General features: G+C 35.9%; 1 protein-coding gene across 4 annotated transcripts in view; it reads left to right on the forward strand.

The window, feature by feature from the left end:
* Positions 1-23,913, forward strand: part of LOC110609281 — a 31,951-nt gene extending 8,038 nt beyond the window's left edge. For 2 of the 4 annotated variants that reach the window (XM_021748745.2, XM_021748746.2), the window contains 17 exons: positions 3,412-3,566; positions 4,739-4,809; positions 4,903-5,097; positions 5,194-5,232; positions 5,354-5,461; positions 14,911-15,000; positions 15,156-15,231; positions 16,643-16,739; positions 16,812-16,881; positions 16,972-17,148; positions 17,234-17,356; positions 18,880-18,963; positions 22,182-22,366; positions 22,483-22,621; positions 22,698-22,757; positions 23,170-23,241; positions 23,365-23,913. In XM_021748745.2, coding sequence (XP_021604437.1) covers positions 3,412-3,566; positions 4,739-4,809; positions 4,903-5,097; positions 5,194-5,232; positions 5,354-5,461; positions 14,911-15,000; positions 15,156-15,231; positions 16,643-16,739; positions 16,812-16,881; positions 16,972-17,148; positions 17,234-17,356; positions 18,880-18,963; positions 22,182-22,366; positions 22,483-22,621; positions 22,698-22,757; positions 23,170-23,241; positions 23,365-23,472 — 1,849 coding nt within the window. In that variant the 3' untranslated portion in view covers positions 23,473-23,913. Of the gene's footprint in view, positions 1-3,411; positions 3,567-4,738; positions 4,810-4,902; positions 5,098-5,193; positions 5,233-5,353; positions 5,462-14,910; positions 15,001-15,155; positions 15,232-16,642; positions 16,740-16,811; positions 16,882-16,971; positions 17,149-17,233; positions 17,357-18,879; positions 18,964-22,147; positions 22,367-22,482; positions 22,622-22,697; positions 22,758-23,169; positions 23,242-23,364 lie in introns of those variants that run through there. The other 2 variants (XM_043952007.1, XM_043952012.1) reach the window with 2 other exon arrangements.
* Positions 23,914-24,886: the final 973 nt, after the last annotated feature.

Here is a 24,886-nt window from a genome sequence, read left to right on the forward strand (position 1 = left end):
TTCAGACCAAATCAAGATCAAGAAAAGGACCTTGCTTAGTGATAAAGGAGGTGGGGTTGGAGGTTTTCCTAGAAGCTGTTTGCCTAGTTGTTGACTTGACGACCATATCACCCATATAGACCCGTAATTATTTATTTATCATACCATGAAACAGCTTTATGGCCATCTTTGGTTGGTTGTCGTTATGTTATATAGCCCAAATGGTATAACCTTATAGCAATAGGTCCCCCTCTAGCCATCTTTACCTTATGCACTAAATCCATAAAGGTCTGATTGGAGCCAGTGAAAAACTGTCTATGAGGGAGTATATGGCTTGGCTGGCTATCTATTAATACTTCTATGTCAGGCAATGGAAAATCATCTTCCGGTGTAGCCTTGTTGAGATCCCTGTAATCCACATACATCCTGACCCTCCCATCCTTCTTGTGCATGAGAACCACATTTGCCAACCATTATGGGTATTCAACCACTTCTACTAGATCTGCTTCTATGAGCTTCTTCACCTCTTGGGCTATCTCATCTTCCCATTAATGAACTATTCATCCATTACGTAGCTATTGTGGTATTTGCCTTCAATGGATAATTATTTGGAATGCTACAAACCTTCTTTATGAGTTGAAAATTTCATGTCATTTTATTTATTTTTTAATTAATGCTTTTAGTTGATGATTTTGAAATTTGAAAGGCCAAGAAGCTTGAAGAAAACCTCCAATGTGACAATAAAAGGACAGACATTTATTTAGTGTATGTGAAATTAAATTGAATACATAATTTCTGTATGAGACTTGAAAATGCAAATATTTGTATATTGGCATCTACTAGAGTAAGTCATTTATAAATTTGCTTGACTCAGAATACATTCTAGCTACTTCTTTTGTTGCTTTCTTTTATGAGCTACCTTGTTGACCATGGAGGTTATTTTCTCTGAACAATGTCAAGTATTGAGAAGAAAGAAAAAGGAGTGTTATGGTATTTTATTATGAGATGTGCTTGAAATGCAAGGTGAATAAGTTAGTAGCTGCTAGCATGTTTTGGGTTTAGTTGGATAACCTTAGTCTAGGCAGAAGGCACCGAAGGACCTACTGCACAAGCCTTTACCCTGTTAAGGTTTGTCACTTGCAATTGGCACCAGCACAAAGGTTCGTAAGTTCTGAGGCTATTGATATGTATTATTAGTGCATTAAAAGTTGTTAGGTTCTTGCTGGACCACATGCCATATTAGATCCTCAGATTGTTATGGTTCTGACACCCATTGACCTCAAATCTTTGTTTTTACCTTGATTCGACTTATCTTTGTTTCTCTAACCCACCTTCCCTTGCTTCTCCTGTTTCTGTTTGTGTTCCTTTTTTCTTTATTTCTTTTTTAATCCCAACCAGATTCTTGAAGAACATCTTATATACATAGCTAATAGAAAGATTACGTTTTGGTCTTGCAAAGTTGGAATATAGTACATATTGATTTAGACAGGCAGCCATAGTATTTGTTAATTTTGTTAGTCTTGGAAATGGTGTGTAATTCATGAATTAATAGTTGTGTTGAATCCCACATCGGCTGTGGAAAGGGGTAATGTGCCCCTCATGTGGGCCATAGGCACTCCTCCCTCTTGAGCTAGCTTTTGGGGTGAGTTAGGCCTAGACCCAAATTTAACATGGTATCAGAGCCTCCCTATCCGATGTTGGGTCTCCCATAAATATGTTATGCACCAGTAAAATTCTGGGCGTGAGGGGGTGTATCGAATCCCACATCAGTTGTGGAAAGGGGTAATGTGCCCCCTTATATGGGCCATAGGCACTTCTCCCTCTTGAGCTAGCTTTTGGGGTGAGTTGGGTCTGGCCCAAATTTAACAATAGTTATTACTAATGATATTAAGTTTGAGTTCTTGAAGTCATCAAAACAAGTGAACTAATGTTCTAAGATTGAGTCTGTTAATGCTCTTTTTCTCCTAGTGGTTATATTGATGCCTTGAAGATTACTAACTTTTTTCAGTTTGTTAAATAATGCTAATATCAATTTTGGATTTTGCGTCAATTCTTTAAAATAGTGTAAGTAGTGTACGGATCAGAATAGTCACTGTTTTTAGGTAGAGTTCTCAAATTGTTACTATAATAAGGGGAATTGATGTTTTCGATCAGCTCCATGATTGTGGTTGTGTTTGTCGTCTTGGTGGTTAGATTGTTAACTTCAGATTGATCCTTTCAACTTGTTAAATTTTATCAATTTGGTTAAATAGTGCTAATATCTTAATTTTGAAATGGATATCAGTTCTTGTTTTTTGAATTTTGCTTCATTTGTTATGTTTTATTTTTGTTTGCGACATTTCTTAGGTGGTGCATAATTGTGCCTAGTCTCCAGAATGCTTTTTATACCTTGTGTTTTTTAGTAACTGTGATACAAGTATATATCAAGTTAGTGAAAGGTACGCTTATAGCCTATGGGTGCAGTATTGGAAGGAGTATCCATTAGATACATAGAGATCTTGAAAGATACTTATGAAGGGGGCAGTTAAAGTTTGGATGGTGGGAGTAACACTGAAGATTTTCTTATCGTAGTTAGATTATATCAAGAATGACCTGGAGCTCTTATCTTTTTTACCTCTGGTAATACATGAGTTGACAAAGAAAAGAAGTAAGTGAATGAGCAGCAGTGAGTGTTGGGTGTGAAGAGAATGTCAATGGAAGATTACTGTTCATCAAGGATTGACCTGAACTCTCATCTTTTTCCTTCAGCAATAGATGAGTTGACAAAGCAATCTATGTGAACGATCGGCCGTTAATGTTGGGGGTTGAAGAGACAATGTTTAGAGGAGGGCTGACTACTGAGATAGATATGGGGAAATACAAAGATGGACTCGACTGGAGTGGATGTGTTTGTTGGGTGTTGCTGCACAGCTGTTACTATCTAGACTCCAGAGTATTAGGTTTGACCGAGTGCCATATTTTTTCAAATAAAAATAATCACTAGCTCAACAGCAACTTTTGATAGGGTTAAATAACTTACAAAATACTGTTTGGGTATGCCAACAAATGGATAAGCTCGTTTTTTTTCTCAAAAAATTTCTGAGGCTTTATCTTGGAATCATGAATTATCTATTTTGACTCAGTGCTCTGAGTTTTCAGCAGCTTATATGACTAGTCTTAGATGCTATTATTTGGTTAGTGCTATGTGGACTTGCCAATTATTCTTGTTAATCTACTTTGAAATTAATCTACTGCACGCTTGAAGAAGTTCCTATATTAAACCCTGGAACATTAGACATTGATACTTGGACTGATATGCTGATGCTCAGAAGTTTTTTGATGCCAGATATTGAAGAATCTTACTGAAACTGAACTATAATACGTGTACCTTCAGCTATTCTGAATTTATGATATTAACATCTGTGGTTTAATAGTAGTCTATTATATTTTCAGGCCTTTGGCAAGTGGTCAACGTGGGGAGGTTTACGAGGTGAATGGAGATCGCGTTGCTGTTATTTTGGATTTTACTTGCGACAGCAATGCAAATGTAGAAAGGGATGAAAAGGTTAAAGAGGAGCCTGCAAAAGCACCAGTTTATTGGATAGATGGTAATTTAATATACTTCATATGTGAATGGGTACAAAGTATTGTTTTCAACTGCATGCAAATTTAATTAGACAGTTAGTAAACATTTTGACATGTGAACCTGTCCTCAGAGTTCCACAGAATTCCAGATTACTTGTACAATGTGGTAAAATATATGGAGGGATTTGGTTAGCTGGTTAGTATTGAATTCAAATGTATTTCATTCTATCTATTGAGCTGGTTTTTAGTTCATCTCATCTCACCCCTTGTGTTGATGAATGATGGAAATTTTGTCAAGGCAGTAAAAGAGACTGAGCGAAATGAGGATGTAAGGCATCCTCCTGAGACAAAATAATTAAATGAAGAAGAAAAAATAACTGCTGTAAGACACTGTCTAGGACAGAAATACTCTCCAAACTTCCAAATGTAAGTTTAAGAAATTCTTTTAAAAGCTCCATGTGCCAAAAACATGCAGAAGTCAAATAAGCCACTGTGTTGCAAAAGGACGCAAAAGCGACTGCTAGAAAAATAGACATGCGCGAGAAATTTTTAACGTGATATATTTTTTGCTGGTAATTTAAAAATTGAGAATATGCTTGGGCTTGTGAAGCTTATGATATTATGATGATAGTGTTATTATGATGTTTTTCCGGTTCGTTTGACCTTGACTGGAACTTGAACTTGAGACCTTATCCCACTATTGCTGAGCTAAATCTCATTGGTGGTTACATTGTTAAATTTCATGTCACCTATTCCATTTTTTACATAACTTGATTCAGAAATTAGGTTGAAGATTTTGAGAGCCTTGGTTCTAGTGTATGAAGATTTTGAAGATTTTGAGAGACCTTATCCCACTATTGCTGAGCTAAATCTCATTGGTGGTTACATTGTTAAATTTCATGTCACCTATTCCCTTTTTTACATAACTTGATTCAGAAATTAGGTTGAAGATTTTGAGAGCTTTGGTTCTGGTGTATGTAGTTCTTACATTTATTGTTTGGAAAAATGAAAATGATATTGGAAGGAAAAATTTTTGGCAATCAGGTTAAAAAGGTTTTTATTTCTAAGCACCGCTCAAAGAGATTTCTCATCATATCTATTATTGAACACATGAAAGTTCAAAATCATTTCAGCTATAACTGCATACAGGAATGCACTTAGATGTAAATAATGTGGCAATTTCTATCTTTTGCAGTTAAGGACATTGAGCATGATGCTGACACAGAATCAGAAGATTGCTACATTGCGATGGAGGCTCTGTGTGAGGTATGCTAGTTAGATAACTTTACATTTCTAATCAACATAGGCGATCTCGGTATGCTCTTGCATGTTAATCTTTGGTCCTTTCTTTATTTGCAGGTTGTGCATTCCATGCAACCTCTTATTGTGTATTTTCAAGATTCATCTCTGTGGTTGTCTAGGGCAGTTCCCAAGTCAAATCGCAAGGATTTTGTCCAGAAGGTGCAAGAAATGTTTGACAAAATATCAGGTCCAGTTGTATTGATATGCGGCCAGAACAAAGTAGAAACAGGGTCAAAGGAGAGAGAGAATTTTGTAAGTTTTTGAATGTTTCATATCAAGTTACCTGTTGAAAGGTTTTATTTCATTTGTTGATAATTGGGGTTAACCTTTTTTTTTTTGGGACTTCAGACAATGATACTCCCCAATTTTGGTCGTCTGGCTAAGCTGGTAAGGCTTGCTAAATTTTCTGAGATATTTATGCTTTGAGGCATGAATTAAAGCACATACTTTCATGTTCTCTTGTTTTTGTTCTATCTAAGAATTTAATTCAAATGTTATCATCCTCCAGCCGCTCTCTTTGAAGCAACTTACTGAGGGACTCAGAGTGACAAAGAGGTCTGATGACAACGAAATATATAAGATCTTCACTAATGTTCTGTCCATACATGCTCCAAAGGTAAGTGCATCATCAAGCTTTTCTTAAGCTAGAAATAAAGAATAGTTGTTTGCTCTATGCTGGGCTTGGTTGGAATCACTTACAAAACAAGATTAGTTTGAAAATATCAGTTTGTGTTTTTGATGTGCAAATTTCATGTTGCCTCTTCCTGCTGATTGAATGATGGGGATTTAGTGGGGTGGGATTGCATTGTTTATAGCTTGGGTAATCAGGAAACAGGACTTGGGACTTGGGACATAGGCACTAGTTTGGTGGTATTACAGGAATGATTAGTTGGAAGATGTGATGGTTATGTTCCAAACAACCCTGGATTGTTCAAATTCTAGATTGGTGCTAGAAGGAAGCGGCAGCTTGGTTTCCACGTGGTTTAAAAACACAAGTAAAGTTGGAGTCCTGTTGAACTTTATTTGTATTTGGCATATAGGGAGATCATACAATTACTATCATTGGCTCTCTTCTTGACAATCCCCTCCCTCTTAGTTAGGAAAAAAGAAAGAAATAGAACAAAAATATGGTTGCATCTTTGTTATCAGAATGAGAGGTGGATTATTCATGCCCTTCTTAAATATTTATTAGAGTTATAAAAGGACGACAAAGAAGTGGGTGCAAGCATTACTGATTCTCTTGGATGTATATTTCATTTTCTCTCCTGTCATACAATTGGTATATTTTGATGTAAGCATTACTAATTCTGCTCCTAATTGAGTATAGTTCTGTCCACTTCCTTGTTAGCGTTCCCACATTCCACATGGCTAAAGGAATTCTACTCCAATCAACTTTTCTTTGCTTGTCGTACTCCATGGTGTGCTAGAACCATGGTTTTAGAAAATGGCCTTAGATAATGTAATGGCTGTTATTTTTAGTTTTTAAAGGCCACTTTAGATATTACTCCCATTATGTATTGGCAATGAAAAGCATCTATATTAGTCGTTTATGCTTGTTACTTACAGTAGTGGCTATTACTATCATTACCATCTCTTACTCGTGCCTTACCTTTTTATTTTTTATCAAGATGACCCCATCAATTCATTTCATTTTTGTGTTTATGGTTTTTTAGGATTCTGTTTTACGGATTCTCTCAATTTTCGTTTCAAATTTTCTATATTTTTACAAATCTTTTCTTGAGCTAAGATCATGTAGTAGTGAATGTTTATTTGAAGTGATAGAGAGCAATCTGCATCCATGTTGTGCAAAGATTGAGTTATTCTATTTTATTTTATGTTTTTGAGTTATTCTGTTTTATTTTATGTTTTGGGTGGTAGTAAGGTTGGTTCTTTATTATCTACACGTAATATTTTATTCTGATGATGTCCAAGAATGATGGATTTAATGTCTTTATTTTATGAATTTATGCTTATTATTTAGGTGTGTATCTTAGTTTTATTTATGCATTTAGATATTTATTCATTTCACAAACTTTGCAAAATTTTCAAAAAAAAAAAAATGTAGCAATAGGCTGTTATTTTAATGAACTACAGCCATTACAAGCCAGTTTTGGTTGCCTGCTGCTATTTGAATCTGTGTCAAGAACTTCTTTCCATATGCTTTCGAGATTATCTTATTTACCTCATCCATTTGTTAAAATGTGGGAGCCTTTCTTTTTCAACTTATTTAGGCGTGTACAATTGCTTTCTAGAGACTATTTTTCAGCCCTTGTTTATCACTATTCAGCCCAACATGCCTAGCTATTTTTCGTACTTGGGCTCCAATGGTGGATGCTATATACATGTGGATCCATGCGACAAAGTCTTATTTTGGCTGTCATCTTTGCTACTTGGGCTTGGGTATGGGTGTTGGAAATGGATACACATCCATGTGTTAGACTTGTAAACTTTCTAAATAGAAAATACTAGGTTATGATAAAAGTTTAGACATGAGAGTTTAGATGCGTTATGTAAATGAAATAAAATAAAAGGTATAAAATTGTGTAATAGTGACTACTATGAATTATGTTTGTGCCTAATTCATTTTTCAGTATTACTTGGCTTAATTTATTTATAAAAAAATTAAGAATTAATTTAATATATTACTTAATTAATATGTGTTGACTTATTTGCTAATCCTAATTGATTCTAGGGATTTGATTTGATTTGATTAGGATCCTTAATTATCTCTGTAATTATTATTTGATTATTTGCTTCCTGTTTAGATATGATTCTTTGTGTATAAATAGCCATGTAGACATATTGTACAAATCAAGAGTGAAATACAAGAATACTCAATATTCTTCCAAAAATCTTCATGGTATCAGAGCCTTTTTCCTGATTTTTTGGGTTCAAATTCAATTTTTCCTCTTCAGGGTTTCAAAACCCTAAATTTACTTTTTTGGTACTAACGCATTTAGGAGCCCTTCACTCTCTCACCGCCGGCACCAGAAGAACCGCCGGACTGCCGCCGGCCGATCGACCAGCCCCGACGCCGGAAAAGCTTGCGCGTGAGGCTCACGCGCCACCTCTTCCCGGCGCGTGACCCGGCGCTTCCCGGCGCTTCCCGGCGCGTGACCCGGCGCTTCCCGGCGCGTGACCCATCATCTGCCACTGCTTTGCTGCTCCGATCACTCCGGCGACGATTCCGATCATCTTTCCGGCCTTCCCGTGCTGCTACCCGGTCCTTTTGGTGAATCGATTGGGCTCTCTTGTGTGTACACCCTTGAATACCTCCTATTCTGTCACCGTTTATAAACCTTTACCATGACAGAAGGTAAAAGGGTGTCAATGGCAGAAGGTAAAAGGGTGTCGATAGCAGAAGGTACAAGAATCTCGATTCCTAACTCTGATTCCTCATTCTTTAGTGCCACATCTGACGTTGTAAAGTCAGGTAATACTTCATCTCTCCATAATATTCCATGGATTATCGATTCTGGTGCGAATAGACACATGACAGGTTCGTCTAAAGGCCTTCTCAATTATTTTCCTTCCCTAACCAAAGATAGTGTCAAAATTGCTGATGGCTCTTTTACTCCCATATCCGGAACAGGTTCTGTTATTTGCACATCCAATATTAAATTATCATCTGTCCTCCATGTTCCCCACTTTCCTGTCAACCTTTTATCTGTTAGTGCTATCACCAATGCCCTTAATTGTAAAATTGAATTCTTTCCTGATCATTGTGTTATTCAGGATCTTCACACAGGAAAGAGGATTGGCAATGGTAGACTGCATGATGGCTTATATATGTTGGAGGGTGATCCAGGTTCTTCGATATCTCAAGCCTGTTTTGGAGAAAATAAAGATGTCAATCAGGAAATAATACAGTGGCACAGACGGTTAGGACATCCATCATTCTTTGCCTTAGAAAAACTTTATCCTAATTTGTTTGCTAGAACTCAGTTTGATTCTCTATTTTGTGATGCTTGTGAGTATGCTAAACACACTAGAACATCCTATCCTTTGAGTCATAATAAAAGTCAAATTCCTTTTGCGACTATTCATTCTGATGTTTGGGGGCCTACTCAAACTGTCTCATTGTCTGGTAATCGATGGTTTGTCACCTTTATTGATTGTTGTACTCGAATGACTTGGGTCTATTTGATTAAAGCTAAAAGTGATGTCTTTTCTTGTTTTCAATCCTTTCATAAGATGGTTTGTACTCAATTTAATACTAAGGTGAAAATTTTGAGAACTGACAATGGAAGAGAATACATGGATAGTAGCTTTTCTGCTTATTTGGAGAATAATGGGATAATACACCAGACTAGTTGTCCTTATACTAGTGCTCAAAATGGCGTTGCTGAGAGGAAAAATAGGCATCTATTGGAGGTAGCTCGATCTCTTATGTTCACCATGAATCTACCCAAAGCATATTGGGGAGATGCAATTCTTGCATCTGCTTATCTTATCAATAGAATGCCTCTCAAGAACCTTGACTTTATGAGTCCTTTGGCGGTTTTACAAGGGAAGAATTCATACGTTGTTCCACCAAAAGTATTTGGGTGTGTTTGCTTTGTCCATACTAGGACGGCAGGAAAACTGGATCCCAAGGCCCTTAAATGTGTGTTTGTTGGATATTCTCCAACACAGAAAGGATACAAGTGTTATCATCCTCCCTCTAGGAAATACTTCGTTAGTATGGATGTTACCTTCCGAGAAACTGAACCCTACTTCAGTACCAACCCCTCACCTCTTCAGGGGGAGAATAATGAGCAAGAAGAGGTGATCCCGAATTCTGTGATTTTGAGTGATATGGTTCAACCAGAAAGTTTGAGTTCTAGTAGACAGGGGGAGATGTCCAATCAGGGAGAGAGAACTGGTCGTTTGGACAAGCCAGATTTGAGAAGGTATTCAAGGAGAGACAAGGTAGAAGAAGCCATTATGCAGTCTACTCAGAGTCAAGACTCTTCTCCTGGTGAGTTACCTAGTCATGAATCTTCTTCTGGTGAGTTACCCACAACTCTTTCTTCTGGTGAGTTACCCACAACTCTTGAATGTTTCAATGACTTAGATAAACCTATTGCACAAAGAAAAGGGGTCAGATCTTGCACTAAACACCCTATTTCTAACTTTGTTTCTTATGAATCTTTATCACCTTCCTATAGAGCCTTTGCCTTGTCTATTTCCTCTGTGTCTATTCCACAGGATTGGAAGAAAGCTCTTGCAGATCCTAAATGGAAGAAAGCAATGATTGAAGAGATGAAAGCATTGGCTAAAAATGAAACTTGGGAGCTTGTCACTCTTCCACCTGAGAAGAAACTCGTTGGCTGTAAATGGGTATTCACAGTGAAACATAAAGCTGATGGCACAATTGAACGATTTAAGGCCAGATTGGTTGCTAAAGGTTTCACCCAAACCTATGGAGTGGATTATCAAGAGACATTTGCCCCAGTTGCAAAAATGAATTCAATCAGAGTTCTGTTATCTTGCGCGGCCAACTTGGACTGGGACTTGCAACAGTTTGATGTGAAGAATGCTTTCCTCCATGGAGATTTAGAGGAAGAAGTATTCATGGAAATTCCTCCTGGGTTCGCTGATGAGAAGACACAAGGAAAGGTGTGCAAGTTAAAAAAGGCTTTGTATGGGCTAAAACAATCTCCCAGAGCTTGGTTTGACAGGTTTAGCAGAGCCATGATGTCCTTCGGTTACCAACAAAGCAATGCTGATCACACTCTGTTTATCAAACATCATAAGGGTAAGATCACCCTTCTTATTGTGTATGTTGATGATATAGTGGTGACAGGTGATGACAAAGAGGAAATGGCTCAACTAAAGAGGTTGTTAGCTCAGGAATTTGAAATCAAAGATCTGGGAAAACTGCAATATTTTCTAGGTATCGAGGTGGCCAGATCAGAAAAAGGAATTTTCATCTCTCAAAGAAAGTACATTCTGGATCTTTTGAAAGAAACTGGTATGATGGGGTGTAAGCCAGCAGAATCTCCCATTGAAAGTAACCACAAGCTGAAAGCAGGAACTAGTGAGTCTGTGGATATTGGAAGATATCAGAGATTGGTAGGAAGGTTGATTTATCTCTCACACACTCGACCGGATATAGCCTATGCTGTTAGCTTAGTCAGCCAATTCATGCATGACCCTCGCGAGACTCATATGCAAGCTGTACTTCGCATCTTGAGATACCTAAAGTCTGCGCCAGGGAAAGGGCTTCTTTATTCCAAACATGGTCATCTCCGAATTGAAAGTTTTACAGATGCAGATTGGGCAGGATCTCTCGATGACAGGAGATCCACATCTGGCTACTGCACAGTTGTGGGGGGAAACCTTGTCACTTGGAGGAGCAAAAAACAAAGTGTTGTTGCTCGGTCAAGTGCGGAAGCAGAATACAGAGCAATGGCCCAAGGAGTGTGTGAACTCTTATGGTTGCAGAAGTTATTGGAAGAGTTGAGATTGTCCGAGAGAGACAAGATAACCTTGTATTGTGACAATAAAGCTGCTATAAGTATAGCACAAAACCCAGTCCAACATGACCGAACGAAGCACATTGAAATTGATCGGCACTTCATTAAAGAAAAATTAACAGACGGTGTCTTGAGCCTAGTTCATGTGACTTCTACTGAGCAACTTGCGGATGTGTTTACTAAAGGGCTTAACAACAAGATCTATCATAATCTGATTTGCAAGTTGGGCATGTGTGACATCTTTGCACCAACTTGAGGGGGAGTGTTGACTTATTTGCTAATCCTAATTGATTCTAGGGATTTGATTTGATTTGATTAGGATCCTTAATTATCTCTGTAATTATTATTTGATTATTTGCTTCCTGTTTAGATATGATTCTTTGTGTATAAATAGCCATGTAGACATATTGTACAAATCAAGAGTGAAATACAAGAATACTCAATATTCTTCCAAAAATCTTCAATATGATATATTAAATATATCCTTAAAATTTTTTAAGGGTCATTTTATTGTTGTTAGTAGAACATATATATATATATATTTTTAAAAAATATAGTCAATGATCTTTTCATTTCCTAAGGATTCTTACATTTTCAATGATTTATCAATTGAAACACTCAGTCCAAGAAGCACTTGCTTGCGATGCCAATAGTCCACTATACTACCTACTTCATTAACATAGAAAAATAAACAAGTCAAGGGTTTTGCCAGAACCAAATTTTCTGCCCATGGTTTCTACTCCTTTTGGATGCTCCTTTGCCAGAACCAAATTTTCTGCCCATGGTTTCTACTCCTTTTGGATGCTCTTTTATGTTCGCTGCTACTTCTTTTGGATCTAAATGTTGCTATTACTCCTTCTGGGTTTGGTCTTATTGCATCTTCTGGTGTTAACCTTCTTTTTTCGGTTCCAGAAGCCCCTATGTCTAGGGGAGCATTCAGTCGGTTTTTGGAACTGAATTTCAAATTGAATTGAAAAAAATGCTAACCGAACTATATCGAATTGAGGAAGGAACTGAATTGAAATGAATTGAACCACATTGATTCGGACAATCGCAAAACCTTAAGAACTTCCATTCGTTTAGGTAAAACAGTGCCGTAATAGAAGGGGCAAAAACAATGAGTCAATATTCTCGTAGTCTTAACTCCCTAAAATCAACAATTACCCAGTAGAAATCAAAGATATTTCTCAAATTTGACATCTCTGCAAAAGGAAGAAACAAATTAAGACAAAGCCTTAGCTTAATAATCAACACAGCAACATTCAATCGACATTTAACAAATACCAAGAATTATAGAGGCCAACCCAACTCACAATAATAATATGGAGGAGAGGAGGAGGAGCTTGAAGTGAGACGCAGCAGTGAATTTGGGATTGGCAAATGCCCATAAAGCCCTGAGCCCCAAGTTGATGAGTGATGACTAGATGCCCATAAAAGGGATTGATTAAGCCTGTGGGATGTATGCATGACTGGTTTTGACCGAGACCAATGGGGATCGATCATGGATGGCTGTCAGGTGGGACAAGCGATCGATTGAGCAAGTCGACTAAGTAGAGAGAGGCAACAAAAGGAATCGATTGAGCAAGTCGACTAAGTAGGGAGAGGCAACAGAAGGTATCAATTGAGCAAGGGGAGGAGAGAGAATCATGTGAGAAGGGAAGTCTCTAACTCTTGTTAGGTTTTAGTAGTAGAAGGGAAACAAGGGGATGGGATTGATGGACTTTCTCAGTGGCTGGGCAAATGAGCTGGAAAAGTCATCTCAAATCCATAAAGCTTCTTTTAAATCGGTTGGTTTGGTTTTTTCCATTAATTTTGGTTAATTAACCAAACCGAACTGAAAATTGAATTTATTATAAATTGATAACTACTGAGCCGATCAGACTAATTAACCAAAATCAAATTGATCTGGTTCGTTGCAGTTTTTTGGCTTCGGGTGTGATTTCTTCCATGATAGTGAATCACTACAAGTTTAGATGTATGTACTGCTGAATGGACAATCTTCTTCTTCTGGAAAGTAAACGAGTGTGTCAGAATGCATGATTATGTATAGACAAATATCATGTTGTTTGTTGTGTCCGGTTGATGTGGTTATGACATGGCAAATGAAGAGGCAAGAGTATTAGGGGCTGTCACCCAATGGAACCCTTTTTTGTTTGGGCATGGGACTTGTTGTATAAGTCTAATAGATGTTATGCTTATTTCCAGTCATTAACCCCAAAAAAGACCTAGAATATAAACAAACGTAATACGCAAAGTTGTTTGAAGTCATTAACTACCCAAAAAGAGAACTTAGAAACAAAATAAAAATGGGGGGCATCTTCTCATGTCCAAATTATTCTTCTGTGACTGTATAAAGCTTGAAACAACAGTTGCCTATCATCTTTTTAAACTTGATCAGTTACAAATCTAATTGGACACTATTGTTAATAAACATATATGGAAGCTGAGCCGTGTAAAATTATGTTATTATTATACAAATTTGAGTTTTTCATATTCCTGATTGCATATACCTGTTTATATGATGCCAAATGGTTTTTTTAGATAATGTAAAGAGATACAGAAATGGAGAACACTTTCGTCTTCTTGGTATTTGAGATCCCAAATCCATAGTGCCATGTATATTTGTAAATAGTATTGTCTAGTACATTGACAGTGTTAAATTTAGGCCAGGCTTAACTCATCCCAAACCCTAGCTCAAGGGGGAAGAGTGCTTATGGCCTGGAACACATTATCCCTTTCCACAACTAATGTGGGATTCAACACACCCCTCACGCCTAGAATTTTATGAATTTTACTGGTGCATGACATATTTATGGGAGGCCCAATATCGGATGGGAGGCTCTGATACCATGTTAAATTTGGGTTATGCCTAAGTCACCCTAAAAGCTAGCTCAAGGGGGAGCTAGCTCAAGGGAGAGAGCTAGCTCAAGGGGGAGCTAGCTCAAGGGAGAGAGCTAGCTCAAGGGAAGGAGTGCTTATGGCCCATATCACATTACCCCTTTCCGTGCTTATGGCCCATATTCCACAATCGACGTGGGATTCAACAGTCAGTAATAGCGTTGGTTTTGTATATAATGTTGCTAATCTAACAAAAGTTGCCTTATCATCTTTGTTGTATATAATATAGTTTGGGTCTAAAAACAGTAATAAAGCTTGCATTTAACTGAGCAGATGCTCTTATTTTTGTGCTATGGTGGTTCTAGATGGAGGGGTTCTGCTTTGGTGTCTTTTTGTCTGTTGCTTGGGATTTTTGCTCTTAGTGCACCTGGCATTGCTCTCACAGCTGTATATCAAGCAAAACTGCAATTGGATCTTACAGTCTTACTCTAGCCATTTGAATGTATAGTGTTAGAACTTATTTGCATCTAACACTAGAGTGTATCTGTCTTAAGAATGGGATTTCTAGGATAACTTTTTCTTTTCTTTGGACAGCCTTTTTAAAGGTTATTATCTTTATTATTGTTATCATATTTCCTTACACTAGAGTGTATCTGTCTTAAGAATGGGATTTCTAGGATAACTTTTCCCTTTCTTTGGACAGCCTTTTTAAAGGTTATTATCTTTATTATTGTTATCATATTTCCTTACTTTGCTGCTTTTACAGGAGGAAGATCTTCTTAGAACATTCAATAAACAGATTGAAGAGGACAGGAGAATTGTAATATCTAGAAGCAATTTAAATGAATTATATAAGGTAGAGTTGATTGCAAAGCCTTTGGAATCATAGTGGTTATTTTGTTTTATGGAGTGGATTTGGTCATCACTAATTGTTGAAAGCAATTTATTGTACATGCTGCGCTGCATTGTGGAAATTTGAGCCAAGGATTTACTAGTGCTATTATGATGCAGGTCCTTGAAGAAAATGAAATGTCTTGCATGGACCTATTGCATGTAAATACTGATGGTGTAGTTCTGACAAAGCAGAGTAAGAAACTGTAACATGTTATTACTCATTCAGACTATGATCCATACAGTTGCTTCCATATTTCAATATGATGATATATTATCACTGATAATGACAATCATACTCATAATCTAGTTATATGAAATGACAACCTGCACACTGAAGTAGTCGAGGTATACATCTCATTTGGTTTGATGTTAGGATATTAACCTTAATTTTAAATGGGATGGAAAGGTATAACTGAACAAATTAAAATTTTCTTATAATAAAAGCTTATCTAGATTTCTTAATTTAGCAATCATGTCTGAGTTGTTCCTCATTGTGTTTTGTTATGTAACTGCAAGGCTAATTGTAGTTATCAATTGAATTATTGTCACCCATTCGATTAATCACTGCCTAGGTCTTTGAGCTTTGGCAGTTCAATAATCATACAGGAGCATAATTTTAGAATATGACCATCATATGGCAATTTATGTAACATTTTTAAGCCATTGTGAGTATATAAGGTGTGAACAACTCTAGTAAAATTGCCACCAAAATGAAAAATTACCACCAGCTGTTTTTTCACAAAGCCTTGTAATTTATTCCGTTAATCTTTTTAATTTTTGGGAACTGTATTTTTTTTTAAATAATTTCAAAAAGAATCATGCATGCACTATAGAGGCTGGATGACTTCTCATCATTCTATTAGGATCAATAATATGCAAAACTATTAAACCCTTAACAAGATCTGAAAATGATCAAGCTGAAAACAAATAGTATTGAATGAATTCAAATTACACCTTTTAGTAGTTTAAATATTTCATACCCAATTATAACACAAGGTTGTGGAATTTGTCTATTCAATAAATCTATCTGATCAGTAATAATCAATACGTTGTAGCAACTCAAGTTAAGTTTCAAGTTAAATCTCTCATCTCAAAACCTTAGTCAAATGTAATCTAATGGAGGATCCTAATAGAAAAGGAATACCTAATTAGTAAGGATGTTTTCCTGATCAAAATATGATATGTATTGATATAAGAATGAAGCCTTTAACACTAGGTGTTCAAATTATGTATCCTCTTTATCCATCATTTTTAGAACGAATTTTCGATGCTATCTGAAACCAGTAATTTTCTTAGTGACGTTCCTTGCAAAATGTTAACAACACTTTGTCAATCCTTTTTTAAATTAATTAGATAATCTTTGAGTGACTCTTAGTTATTTATTGATCTTTCAGATCTATTGTTGAAAATAATTTAATTATTCACTTGTGCCTGTGTGCGCTGCAAAATCAATTTGACATTCTGCTTATGTGCTAAAAGCATGAAACTCATGATATTTGCCATCATTTGGGGTAGAAATGTATTAGGTTAACTTGTTGGAGAATTGCAAGTGCACAAATGATAGTTGATGCATAACTTTTGCATTATACTAAATTTCATTGCAGAAGCTGAAAAAGTTGTTGGTTGGGCTAAGAATCATTACCTGTCATCTTGCTTGCTTCCATCCATAAAAGGAGAAAGATTGATTTTGCCTCGTGAAAGGTATGAATTTATGCTGGAATATTTACCCATACTTTATCATGTTCATGCTGACAGCAGTCTTTCTGTATGAAGCCTTGAAATTGCAATTGTAAGGTTGAAGCAGCAAGAATCCATATCACAAAAGCCATCACTAAATTTGAAGGCATGGTTTAGCCCTTTCTCTTCTGATTCTCTGGAATTGTTGAAAGCTTTGTCTATTATACTTACTTCTAATGGATGGAAATTTCAGCAGAGCCTTGCAAAGGATGACTATGAGAGTAACTTTGTTTCAGCTGTTGTACCACCTGGTGAAATTGGTGTAAAATTTGATGACATAGGTGCCCTTGAAGATGTAAAGAAGGCATTGAATGAACTTGTCATTCTTCCTATGAAGAGACCGGAGCTTTTTTCTCGTGGAAATTTGCTGCGGGTAGTGATTTCCTTCACAATATTAAGTTGGTTGATGATATCATTTTCAGTGTGTGATTATTTTTTATATTTTTTTTGGCCCCAAGCCTTGCAAAGGAATATTACTTTTTGGGCCTCCTGGAACTGGGAAAACGCTTCTTGCCAAAGGACTTGCTACAGAGGCCGGTGCAAACTTCATCAGCATAACTGGTTCAACTCTTACATCAAAGGTATGCTGAAATATTGAAAGTTGAATTTTACAAGACCATTTTCAGAGTAATGCTCTATATCTATTCCCTGTTACTTAATCCCTTTTACATGCTTCTCTTAATCTGGTTCCTATCTTGAATTATTGCAGTACTATCAATGTGGGTAAATTTGTGTGTTCATTTTAAAAATTTTTTTCCCCGAATGGGAAAGGGGGAGGGGTTTTTATTGCTCATTTCTCTCTCTAGTTAAGGAGGTAAGGTTTCAAAAATGTTAAAAGGTAGAATAGAAGAGATGAAGAAAACAATAAGTATATGGTTCAGCTACGAGCTTATGTCCATGGACACAACCTCAGAGGGCTATATCCTTATTCGATTGTGTTCTAGGTCTCATAATATGTAAGCTTCCCTGTTTGGAATGGAAGATCCAAGATATATATAAAATGCTACTATAAAAGGATTGTCGAACTACATAAAAATATGTAAAAGTAAAGTCCATGTAATATATATCCTTGTACTTTCTATAATGCTCTCCTTAAGTTGGAGCAGAGAATCTCATCAATTCCAACACTTCATCTCGAGGAGATTTTATTTTGAAGCCGAAAAACTCCATCAGAAACAAAAGAACTTGATACCCAACTTGTTACGGAAGTTTCATTAGAACACTGCTTCAGGTCCAGAAATCCCTCAAGTGCAATAACATAAATAATACTGCACTAGAGTCAGAAACACTTAGAAGGGTTCAACAAGCAAAGCACCAAAACACAAAGCTGCAAAAAACGCTCAATCACTTCCACTCTAAAGGCAGTGCCGGTTAGGAAAAAGACAAAGCAGTATGTGGATCTTCCCAACATGTTGCTCACAAGGGCTTGATATAATAGCTGTCCAAACTTCAAGAACAACTTCAAGGGAGTCGAGTTACCTTTTCAAGCCAACCTGGAAGCAGAAGTACACCCAACATAAACACACAATAACAGACTTTTTTTATCACTAATTCACTTGGCAAAAGAGAGAGAGGGAGTGATAGATGAGATGAAAAGTTAAACTGAAAACTAAACATCATTGAATGCAATTTGAAGATGACATAATGATGCACCTGACATATTCACACAAATGGTAGCAAAAAATCAAAACCATATAGTTTTTTACTCATATCTTTATTATTTTTATGAATCAAAGGTCTCTATAGAAGCCTATAACTTCTAATGCACACCATCCTGCTATATTACAAGCATAACAATCATATAAACATATGGTAATGAACAACTTTCTCTTGGTAATAGGAGCTGGCAATTTGCTACTATACTTGTTAATATTATTTCAACAATGATTTCAAATGAGGAGTCTTGATGTATATGAGATAACAAACATGAAAGCATACATCAATATTTCTTCATAATAGTTTTTTTTTTTTCCTAACCATGTGCGCTTGGAAATAATTAGGTTATCACGATCATAAAATTGGAAAACAAAATGGTAAATTTTTTTTTTTTTCTAGTGTGTTTGCATCTGTTATACTTATTTTTTTTCCCCTCTTCCTGACACAGTGGTTTGGAGATGCTGAGAAGCTTACGAAGGCTTTATTTTCCTTCGCAAGCAAACTGGCTCCTGTCATTATATTTGTTGATGAGGTGTGTCTCTCTCACCAAGGTTTATGGCTGCATTTGCCAATTATATTGACTATTGAATCATTAGTAATTCTTGTGAAGATTGATCATTGGGTTATATCAAAGTGTATTTTTTTTTTCCAATGCATTTTAATAAAATTATAATCCACCTCAAACCTTCATTAATGGCTAATAAAGTGCACATGTATGAAACAATTAGTAATTTTGCTAAAAGTACCCTTGGAAATTATAGAATAATATGCTACTAAGAATGTATTACAACTATTTTTTCGAAGCTTATTGCAATCTCATATTCTATTTCAACTTGATATTTGTCTCAATTTAGTTTAGTGTGATAAATTGCTTTTCTACGTACTTGTTTTTTATAGTCCAAGGGTTTTAAGTATTGTTGTGAAAGTCACTGATGTTACTTGTTAGATTATATGAGAGCAAGCCTTGGTGAAATGGTAAGTTTGGTTCCTTTTTAATTTGAAAGTCATGGGTTTGAGTTATGTAAGCAGCCTCCTTGCATAAAAGGCTGTATAATAAGATGACTCTACACTGGCCATAGTGATGTGTCACAAAGTGGGGAGCTTTGTGCATGAAGGGCATCCTATTTTCATTTCTCTCAATCATGCATTTGAATTTTGTGCAATTTGAAAGTTGTAGGTTTTATATTGATATTATATTATTTCTGTTTGACTGATTATTTTAGAGCGTTGATGCTTGATTAATTTGTAATTTTCTTTTATAAAAATATGCTTGTAGGATAAATCCTGAACGATATAGGAGGAAAACTAAGGTCTGCTGGGTTTTCTGGGTTGTGCTTACAGCTGCTGTCCCTGCATCAGTCTTAACTTGAAAATAGTAAAAGAAAACAAAGATAATAATTTAGTTAGGGCTGACATTCCTAATTTTTCCCCAAGTTAGGGTTGAAATCTGGAAAATAAAGTCTCATCTGAAGGGTATCGTGGATAAGTGCTGACGATATAAAAAGCTCTTGAAAGGCCCATGCTATTTGGAGTGGCTAACACAGACATTGCAATTTTTCTTCTTGAGAATCTCGTATGGCCCTTGTAATTTACTAAAAGAGAGCACATTTTCTCTTTGTTTTTTAAAGAAAAACAATCACCATTGCACACTTTGAAACACTCTAACAGTAGAAAATGAACACTCTCCAGCTCTTGACTTTCTTTGGAGTTACCAAAGCTGGAACTGTATATGGGCTCATGCTTCCTTTAATTTGTGTCATTGGTAACAATTCTACTTCTCTCAAAACTCTTTGGACTCATCTAGTAATGAGACAAGTTCGCAAGCTTGCTCATGGAGTAAAGATCAGTATGATGTAAGATATCTTGCATTGGTGGCAATCCATTTAGGAGTTATCCCATTGAACTTCTCTGAGGATTTAGTATCCTCAGGATGTGTTTATGTTGCTTTCATTAGTGTTCAGAATTAGAAATTCTCCTCACAATGATAGCATGTATCTCCTTACACTTATGGTAAAACTAATGTTCCAATTAGGTTACTTTCATCATAATCCAGCCACGACATGCTTGGAAATTTGGCTTTCCTTCCGATTAATATTTTTAATCATAGTAAAATTTTCTACGGGGCCCAAGGAACATCTCTCATCCAGCTATAGCATGTTTGTTTGTCCTCTTCTCCACTTAATTGAAATGCTACATTAGTTGTTGGCCATGTCTTTGCTGGATTCCAGTCAAAATGATCTGAGCTGAGACTTCGAAATAAAATTATTCTATCATGACCAATTGAAATTTGACAACCACAAAGTGATTCAGTGGTTGTTTACTGATTGTTTTTTTCAAAAGGGGCTCATGCATGAACTATTGTTACAAATAATTCTTGGGGAAGATTCTCCTTGGTTCTTTTCTTGCATAGTCTCTGCTTATAGCACGTCGGATGTGGAATCTCCCGCCATCACCTTAGATTATGACAATTTGCATTTCAAATATGGTCATATTTTATGGCTGGCACTATTATGTTATTTTGTTTTATTCATGGACTCAATTTCTTTCATTTTGTTTTATTTAATTCCCCCAACTATCTAGATGCATGTTTGGCCTTCAATCTCAATCCAATTTTTCCTTTCAGCTTATTCATGGACTAAATTTTAGGCCCTGGATACGTCATTGGTACTGTTTGAAACAGAACTTGCTCACAATCAGGAGGAAGAAATCTCACTTGCATTGCCTTCTTTCTCTTCCAATCTTCATATCGTTTCAATTTATCTGCACTTACATCCTTCCTTCTTCAAAAATTATTAAATATTCAAAGGACCTACAAACTTTGGCAATTTAATCCATGAAATCCTCAATAATTGAATACCCATGAAATCAAGGAATACAGATGTTTAAACAAAATTGATGTGTCATCTTACTGCCCTTATTTACGGCCATTAGCATTATCCATATAGCCTACGTAGCCACCATATTCACCATCTATATCATCCATATAAGCACAGTGTCTGCAAATGTGTAGGAACACTCTGCTAATTGGTTGACTTAAATGCTAAATCTGCAAGATGTGGTTCATTGTCAGTCCACTTTCTGTTAGCATTAATTCCTAAAGCATCAAGTCCGCCTGCAATGTCTTCAAACTGAAATTTTGTAGCCCAAGGTCCATTTATTCTAGGTTTCTTAATGCTGTTCCCCTGGTCATGCGCAGCTTCCTGATCACTTTCAATAGAACAGGTGGCACCAACTACTACAATTGCTTTCAGATTGGGTAAATTGCTTCTCCAATATTAACTGATGCAGCAGGTAGGGCAAGAATAACGGGTTGACCACTTACAGTTGGGAGGAAAAACATTATTGTTTTGACTGAAAATTTGTCTTAACATCACATATTTATAGGGAAGTTTGCTGTATTACGTAAATCCTAAGGAAATATTTAGGAAGTCAAGTCAACAGCTTGTTTTAATTAGAAGTCCTGAACTAGGGATTTGACTAACCAGGAAAAAATTATTCTAAACAGATGGCGAAAAAAAGTCATGGAAATCCTAAACGAAATATAAGTAGGTTTAATCCTCTGTTATGATATCATGACTACGCTTTATAAATATTTTTCTTTCTTTCTATAGTTGTTGCTATGTCTGACGGTGAAGTCCAGTTTGTAGTTTGTTTTCAATATTTCTGAAAGAAGACACTTCTAAGCTACTTTCTTGTTTCAATTGCTCTCACAATAGGCGCAATGTTGTTTTCTGGATTCTGCTTCTGTAGGTGGACAGTTTGCTTGGTGCTCGTGGTGGTGCTTTTGAGCATGAGGCTACTAGAAGAATGAGAAATGAATTTATGGCAGCATGGGATGGTTTGAGGACGAAAGACAGCCAAAGAATTCTCATTCTTGGTGCCACAAATCGGCCATTTGATCTTGATGATGCTGTAATTCGCCGCTTACCTAGAAGGTGAGGTTGCACAAAAGACTAATCTTTTTCTAATGTAGAATTGATTCATGGATAATAATGTCCTGCTATTTATTAAATAATAATAATTGTGTAATATATGTTGAATTTATGATTAGAATATATGTGGATCTCCCGGATGCGGAAAACCGTAAGAAGATCCTGAAAATATTTCTTGCCCAAGAGAATTTAGAACCTGGTTTTCAGTTTGACAAACTAGCAAGTGCAACTGAGGGATATTCTGGTAGCGATTTGAAGGTAATATGCGAAGAATAATTAAAATTCAATTTCGGGTTATTAGTGGCTGATGCTTTCTCATACTCTTGCTTTACAGAACCTCTGTATTGCTGCAGCATATAGACCTGTCCAGGAACTTCTAGAAGAAGAGAAGAAGGTACATTTTCCAATTTAGCTGGTTTTGAAAATCTGAATTCTCCTTCTATCAGTGTTTCTGAATTGGAAGTAGCATACTTTCCAAGTGTTTATGTTAGGATGGCATAGGCTTATGGAATGCTGTAGCGTGCAGTTCAATGGTGGATTCTATGATGCCTGCTCTTGAAGTTTCTCATATTTAATGATAAAAATCCAAATATGGAGCACATGTTTTATTAGCCACCAAAAATATGATTTTTTAAGGAGGGGAAACATACAATTCTGTGAGAACAATTTGCTTAGTTTCTGTCGGTCAAAAGTGCAAAGTAACTTGCAGTTTTTCCCATTTCTTGTTCTATTTTTTACTTACCTCTAGGGAAATAAATGGTTTATGTTATTCTACTCTTTTTTTGTTTTTCCAATTTTATTTACAGGGTGGTAAAGGTGACGTACCTTCAGCTTTAAGGTCCCTTAATCTGGATGATTTCATTGAGTCAAAAGCAAAGGTAATCAATGAATTTGGTTACTGATGTTCTTTTTCTTCGTTTTTTTTTTCTTTGGTTGCATTTTATGGGTGGAAATGTTCATATCTGCTATTTGTTAAATGGGCATCGATTTGGTGTATGTAGGTGGGTCCATCCGTCGCCTATGATGCTGCAACCATGAATGAGCTTCGGAAATGGAACGAACAATATGGAGAAGGTGGAAGCAGGAGAAGATCACCCTTTGGTTTCTGAAGCCATGCTCCGATCAGGTAGCTTTTTCACACAACGTATAATATTCTTTGGGGGAAATTTTGAAGAATGAAAGGAAACTATTACAGCTAGGGAGGCTGCACAGGAAGCTCTGTTCTGATGATAATACAAGTTAACTAAATGAAATCATTCCCTGTAGAATATAACCTTCCCCCAATTTTGTAGGTTAATGTCATGTGAGCCATCAGCCATTTTTAATTTTAATTAATTTCTGTTGTAACTGTTTCTTGTTAAATAATTTATATTTAAATGTTCAATATAATGATTAGATAGGATTTATATTAGACGAATTGTGATAGATAGCTCAAAGTTAAAGGGGCTTATCGTCAAGGACTTAAAGGTAGATGTTGAGAAGATGATGTCCAATTTTTGGTTGTATTATTATTATTTGGGAAATGGCAAAGGATTTTATAACTTTAAGCATTCAGAATTTACACCTTTTTTAAAATGTTGGCAACAGTGTAATATACGATGTTATTCATTGCCACTGTTAATATTCCATTTCATTAAATATTTGTTAAAATGCTCAATTTGGTGAATATGATAAATTTTTAACGGTAAGGTGAGAAAATGAGAAAATTTTGTAATTTATTATTATTATTATTATTATTATTTCTTCCCTAGTTTTTTGTCGTCTTTATAATGCTCTGATCTAGAACTATATTATTCATGGGAATCACTTGCCCCACCAGAAAATTGAAGGCCAATAAGAAGTGTGCATACCTTGAGCTCATTAACTAAAAATGGCTGCAAGTGTGGACTTGTAGAAGCCATGGGGAACTTTGAATAGAAAATCAAAGGCGACCTTTCTTAAACAGTTAACTCTCTCGAGATTAACTTATGGCAAGTGAGTGAGTAGCGGTGTTTATAGATTGGTTTAAGCACTCCTAAGTGAAATATAATCTTATCCTGTTGATAAGTTGCATGGTTGCTTAATATGAAGTGATAAATGATTATAATTACCAAAAAGAATCATAATTACAAAGTAAAAAAGATGGAAGAAATAGAAAAAGGAATGACTGACCCAAATATTAGAAAATTAATGGGAAAAAAAAAAAGATGGAAATTATAGAAAATTATGCAAAATGAGTACAAACGATGCTAACACAACCATACTGCCTTAATATGCAGCCATAAGAAATAATTTAATGCCTCAATTCAATTATTTCTATATTTATTTTTATTTTTTACTTAATTTTTTAATATAAAGTGCAATTTAATCCTTATACTTTAGTCAAATGTAAAGTTTACTATTATGTTCTTAAAATTCTAACATTTGAAAAAACTACCATTATTGTTAAATTTATTAAAAATTATCAGAATAGCTCTACAATATATTTTTATCTAAAACAATAAAATCCACCGGTTTAATTAAATTTGTAGCCTAGTCCTTTAA

The sequence above is a fragment of the Manihot esculenta genome, chromosome 2, assembly GCF_001659605.2.
Source record: "Manihot esculenta cultivar AM560-2 chromosome 2, M.esculenta_v8, whole genome shotgun sequence".
In the NCBI taxonomy this organism is placed as follows: domain Eukaryota; kingdom Viridiplantae; phylum Streptophyta; class Magnoliopsida; order Malpighiales; family Euphorbiaceae; genus Manihot; species Manihot esculenta.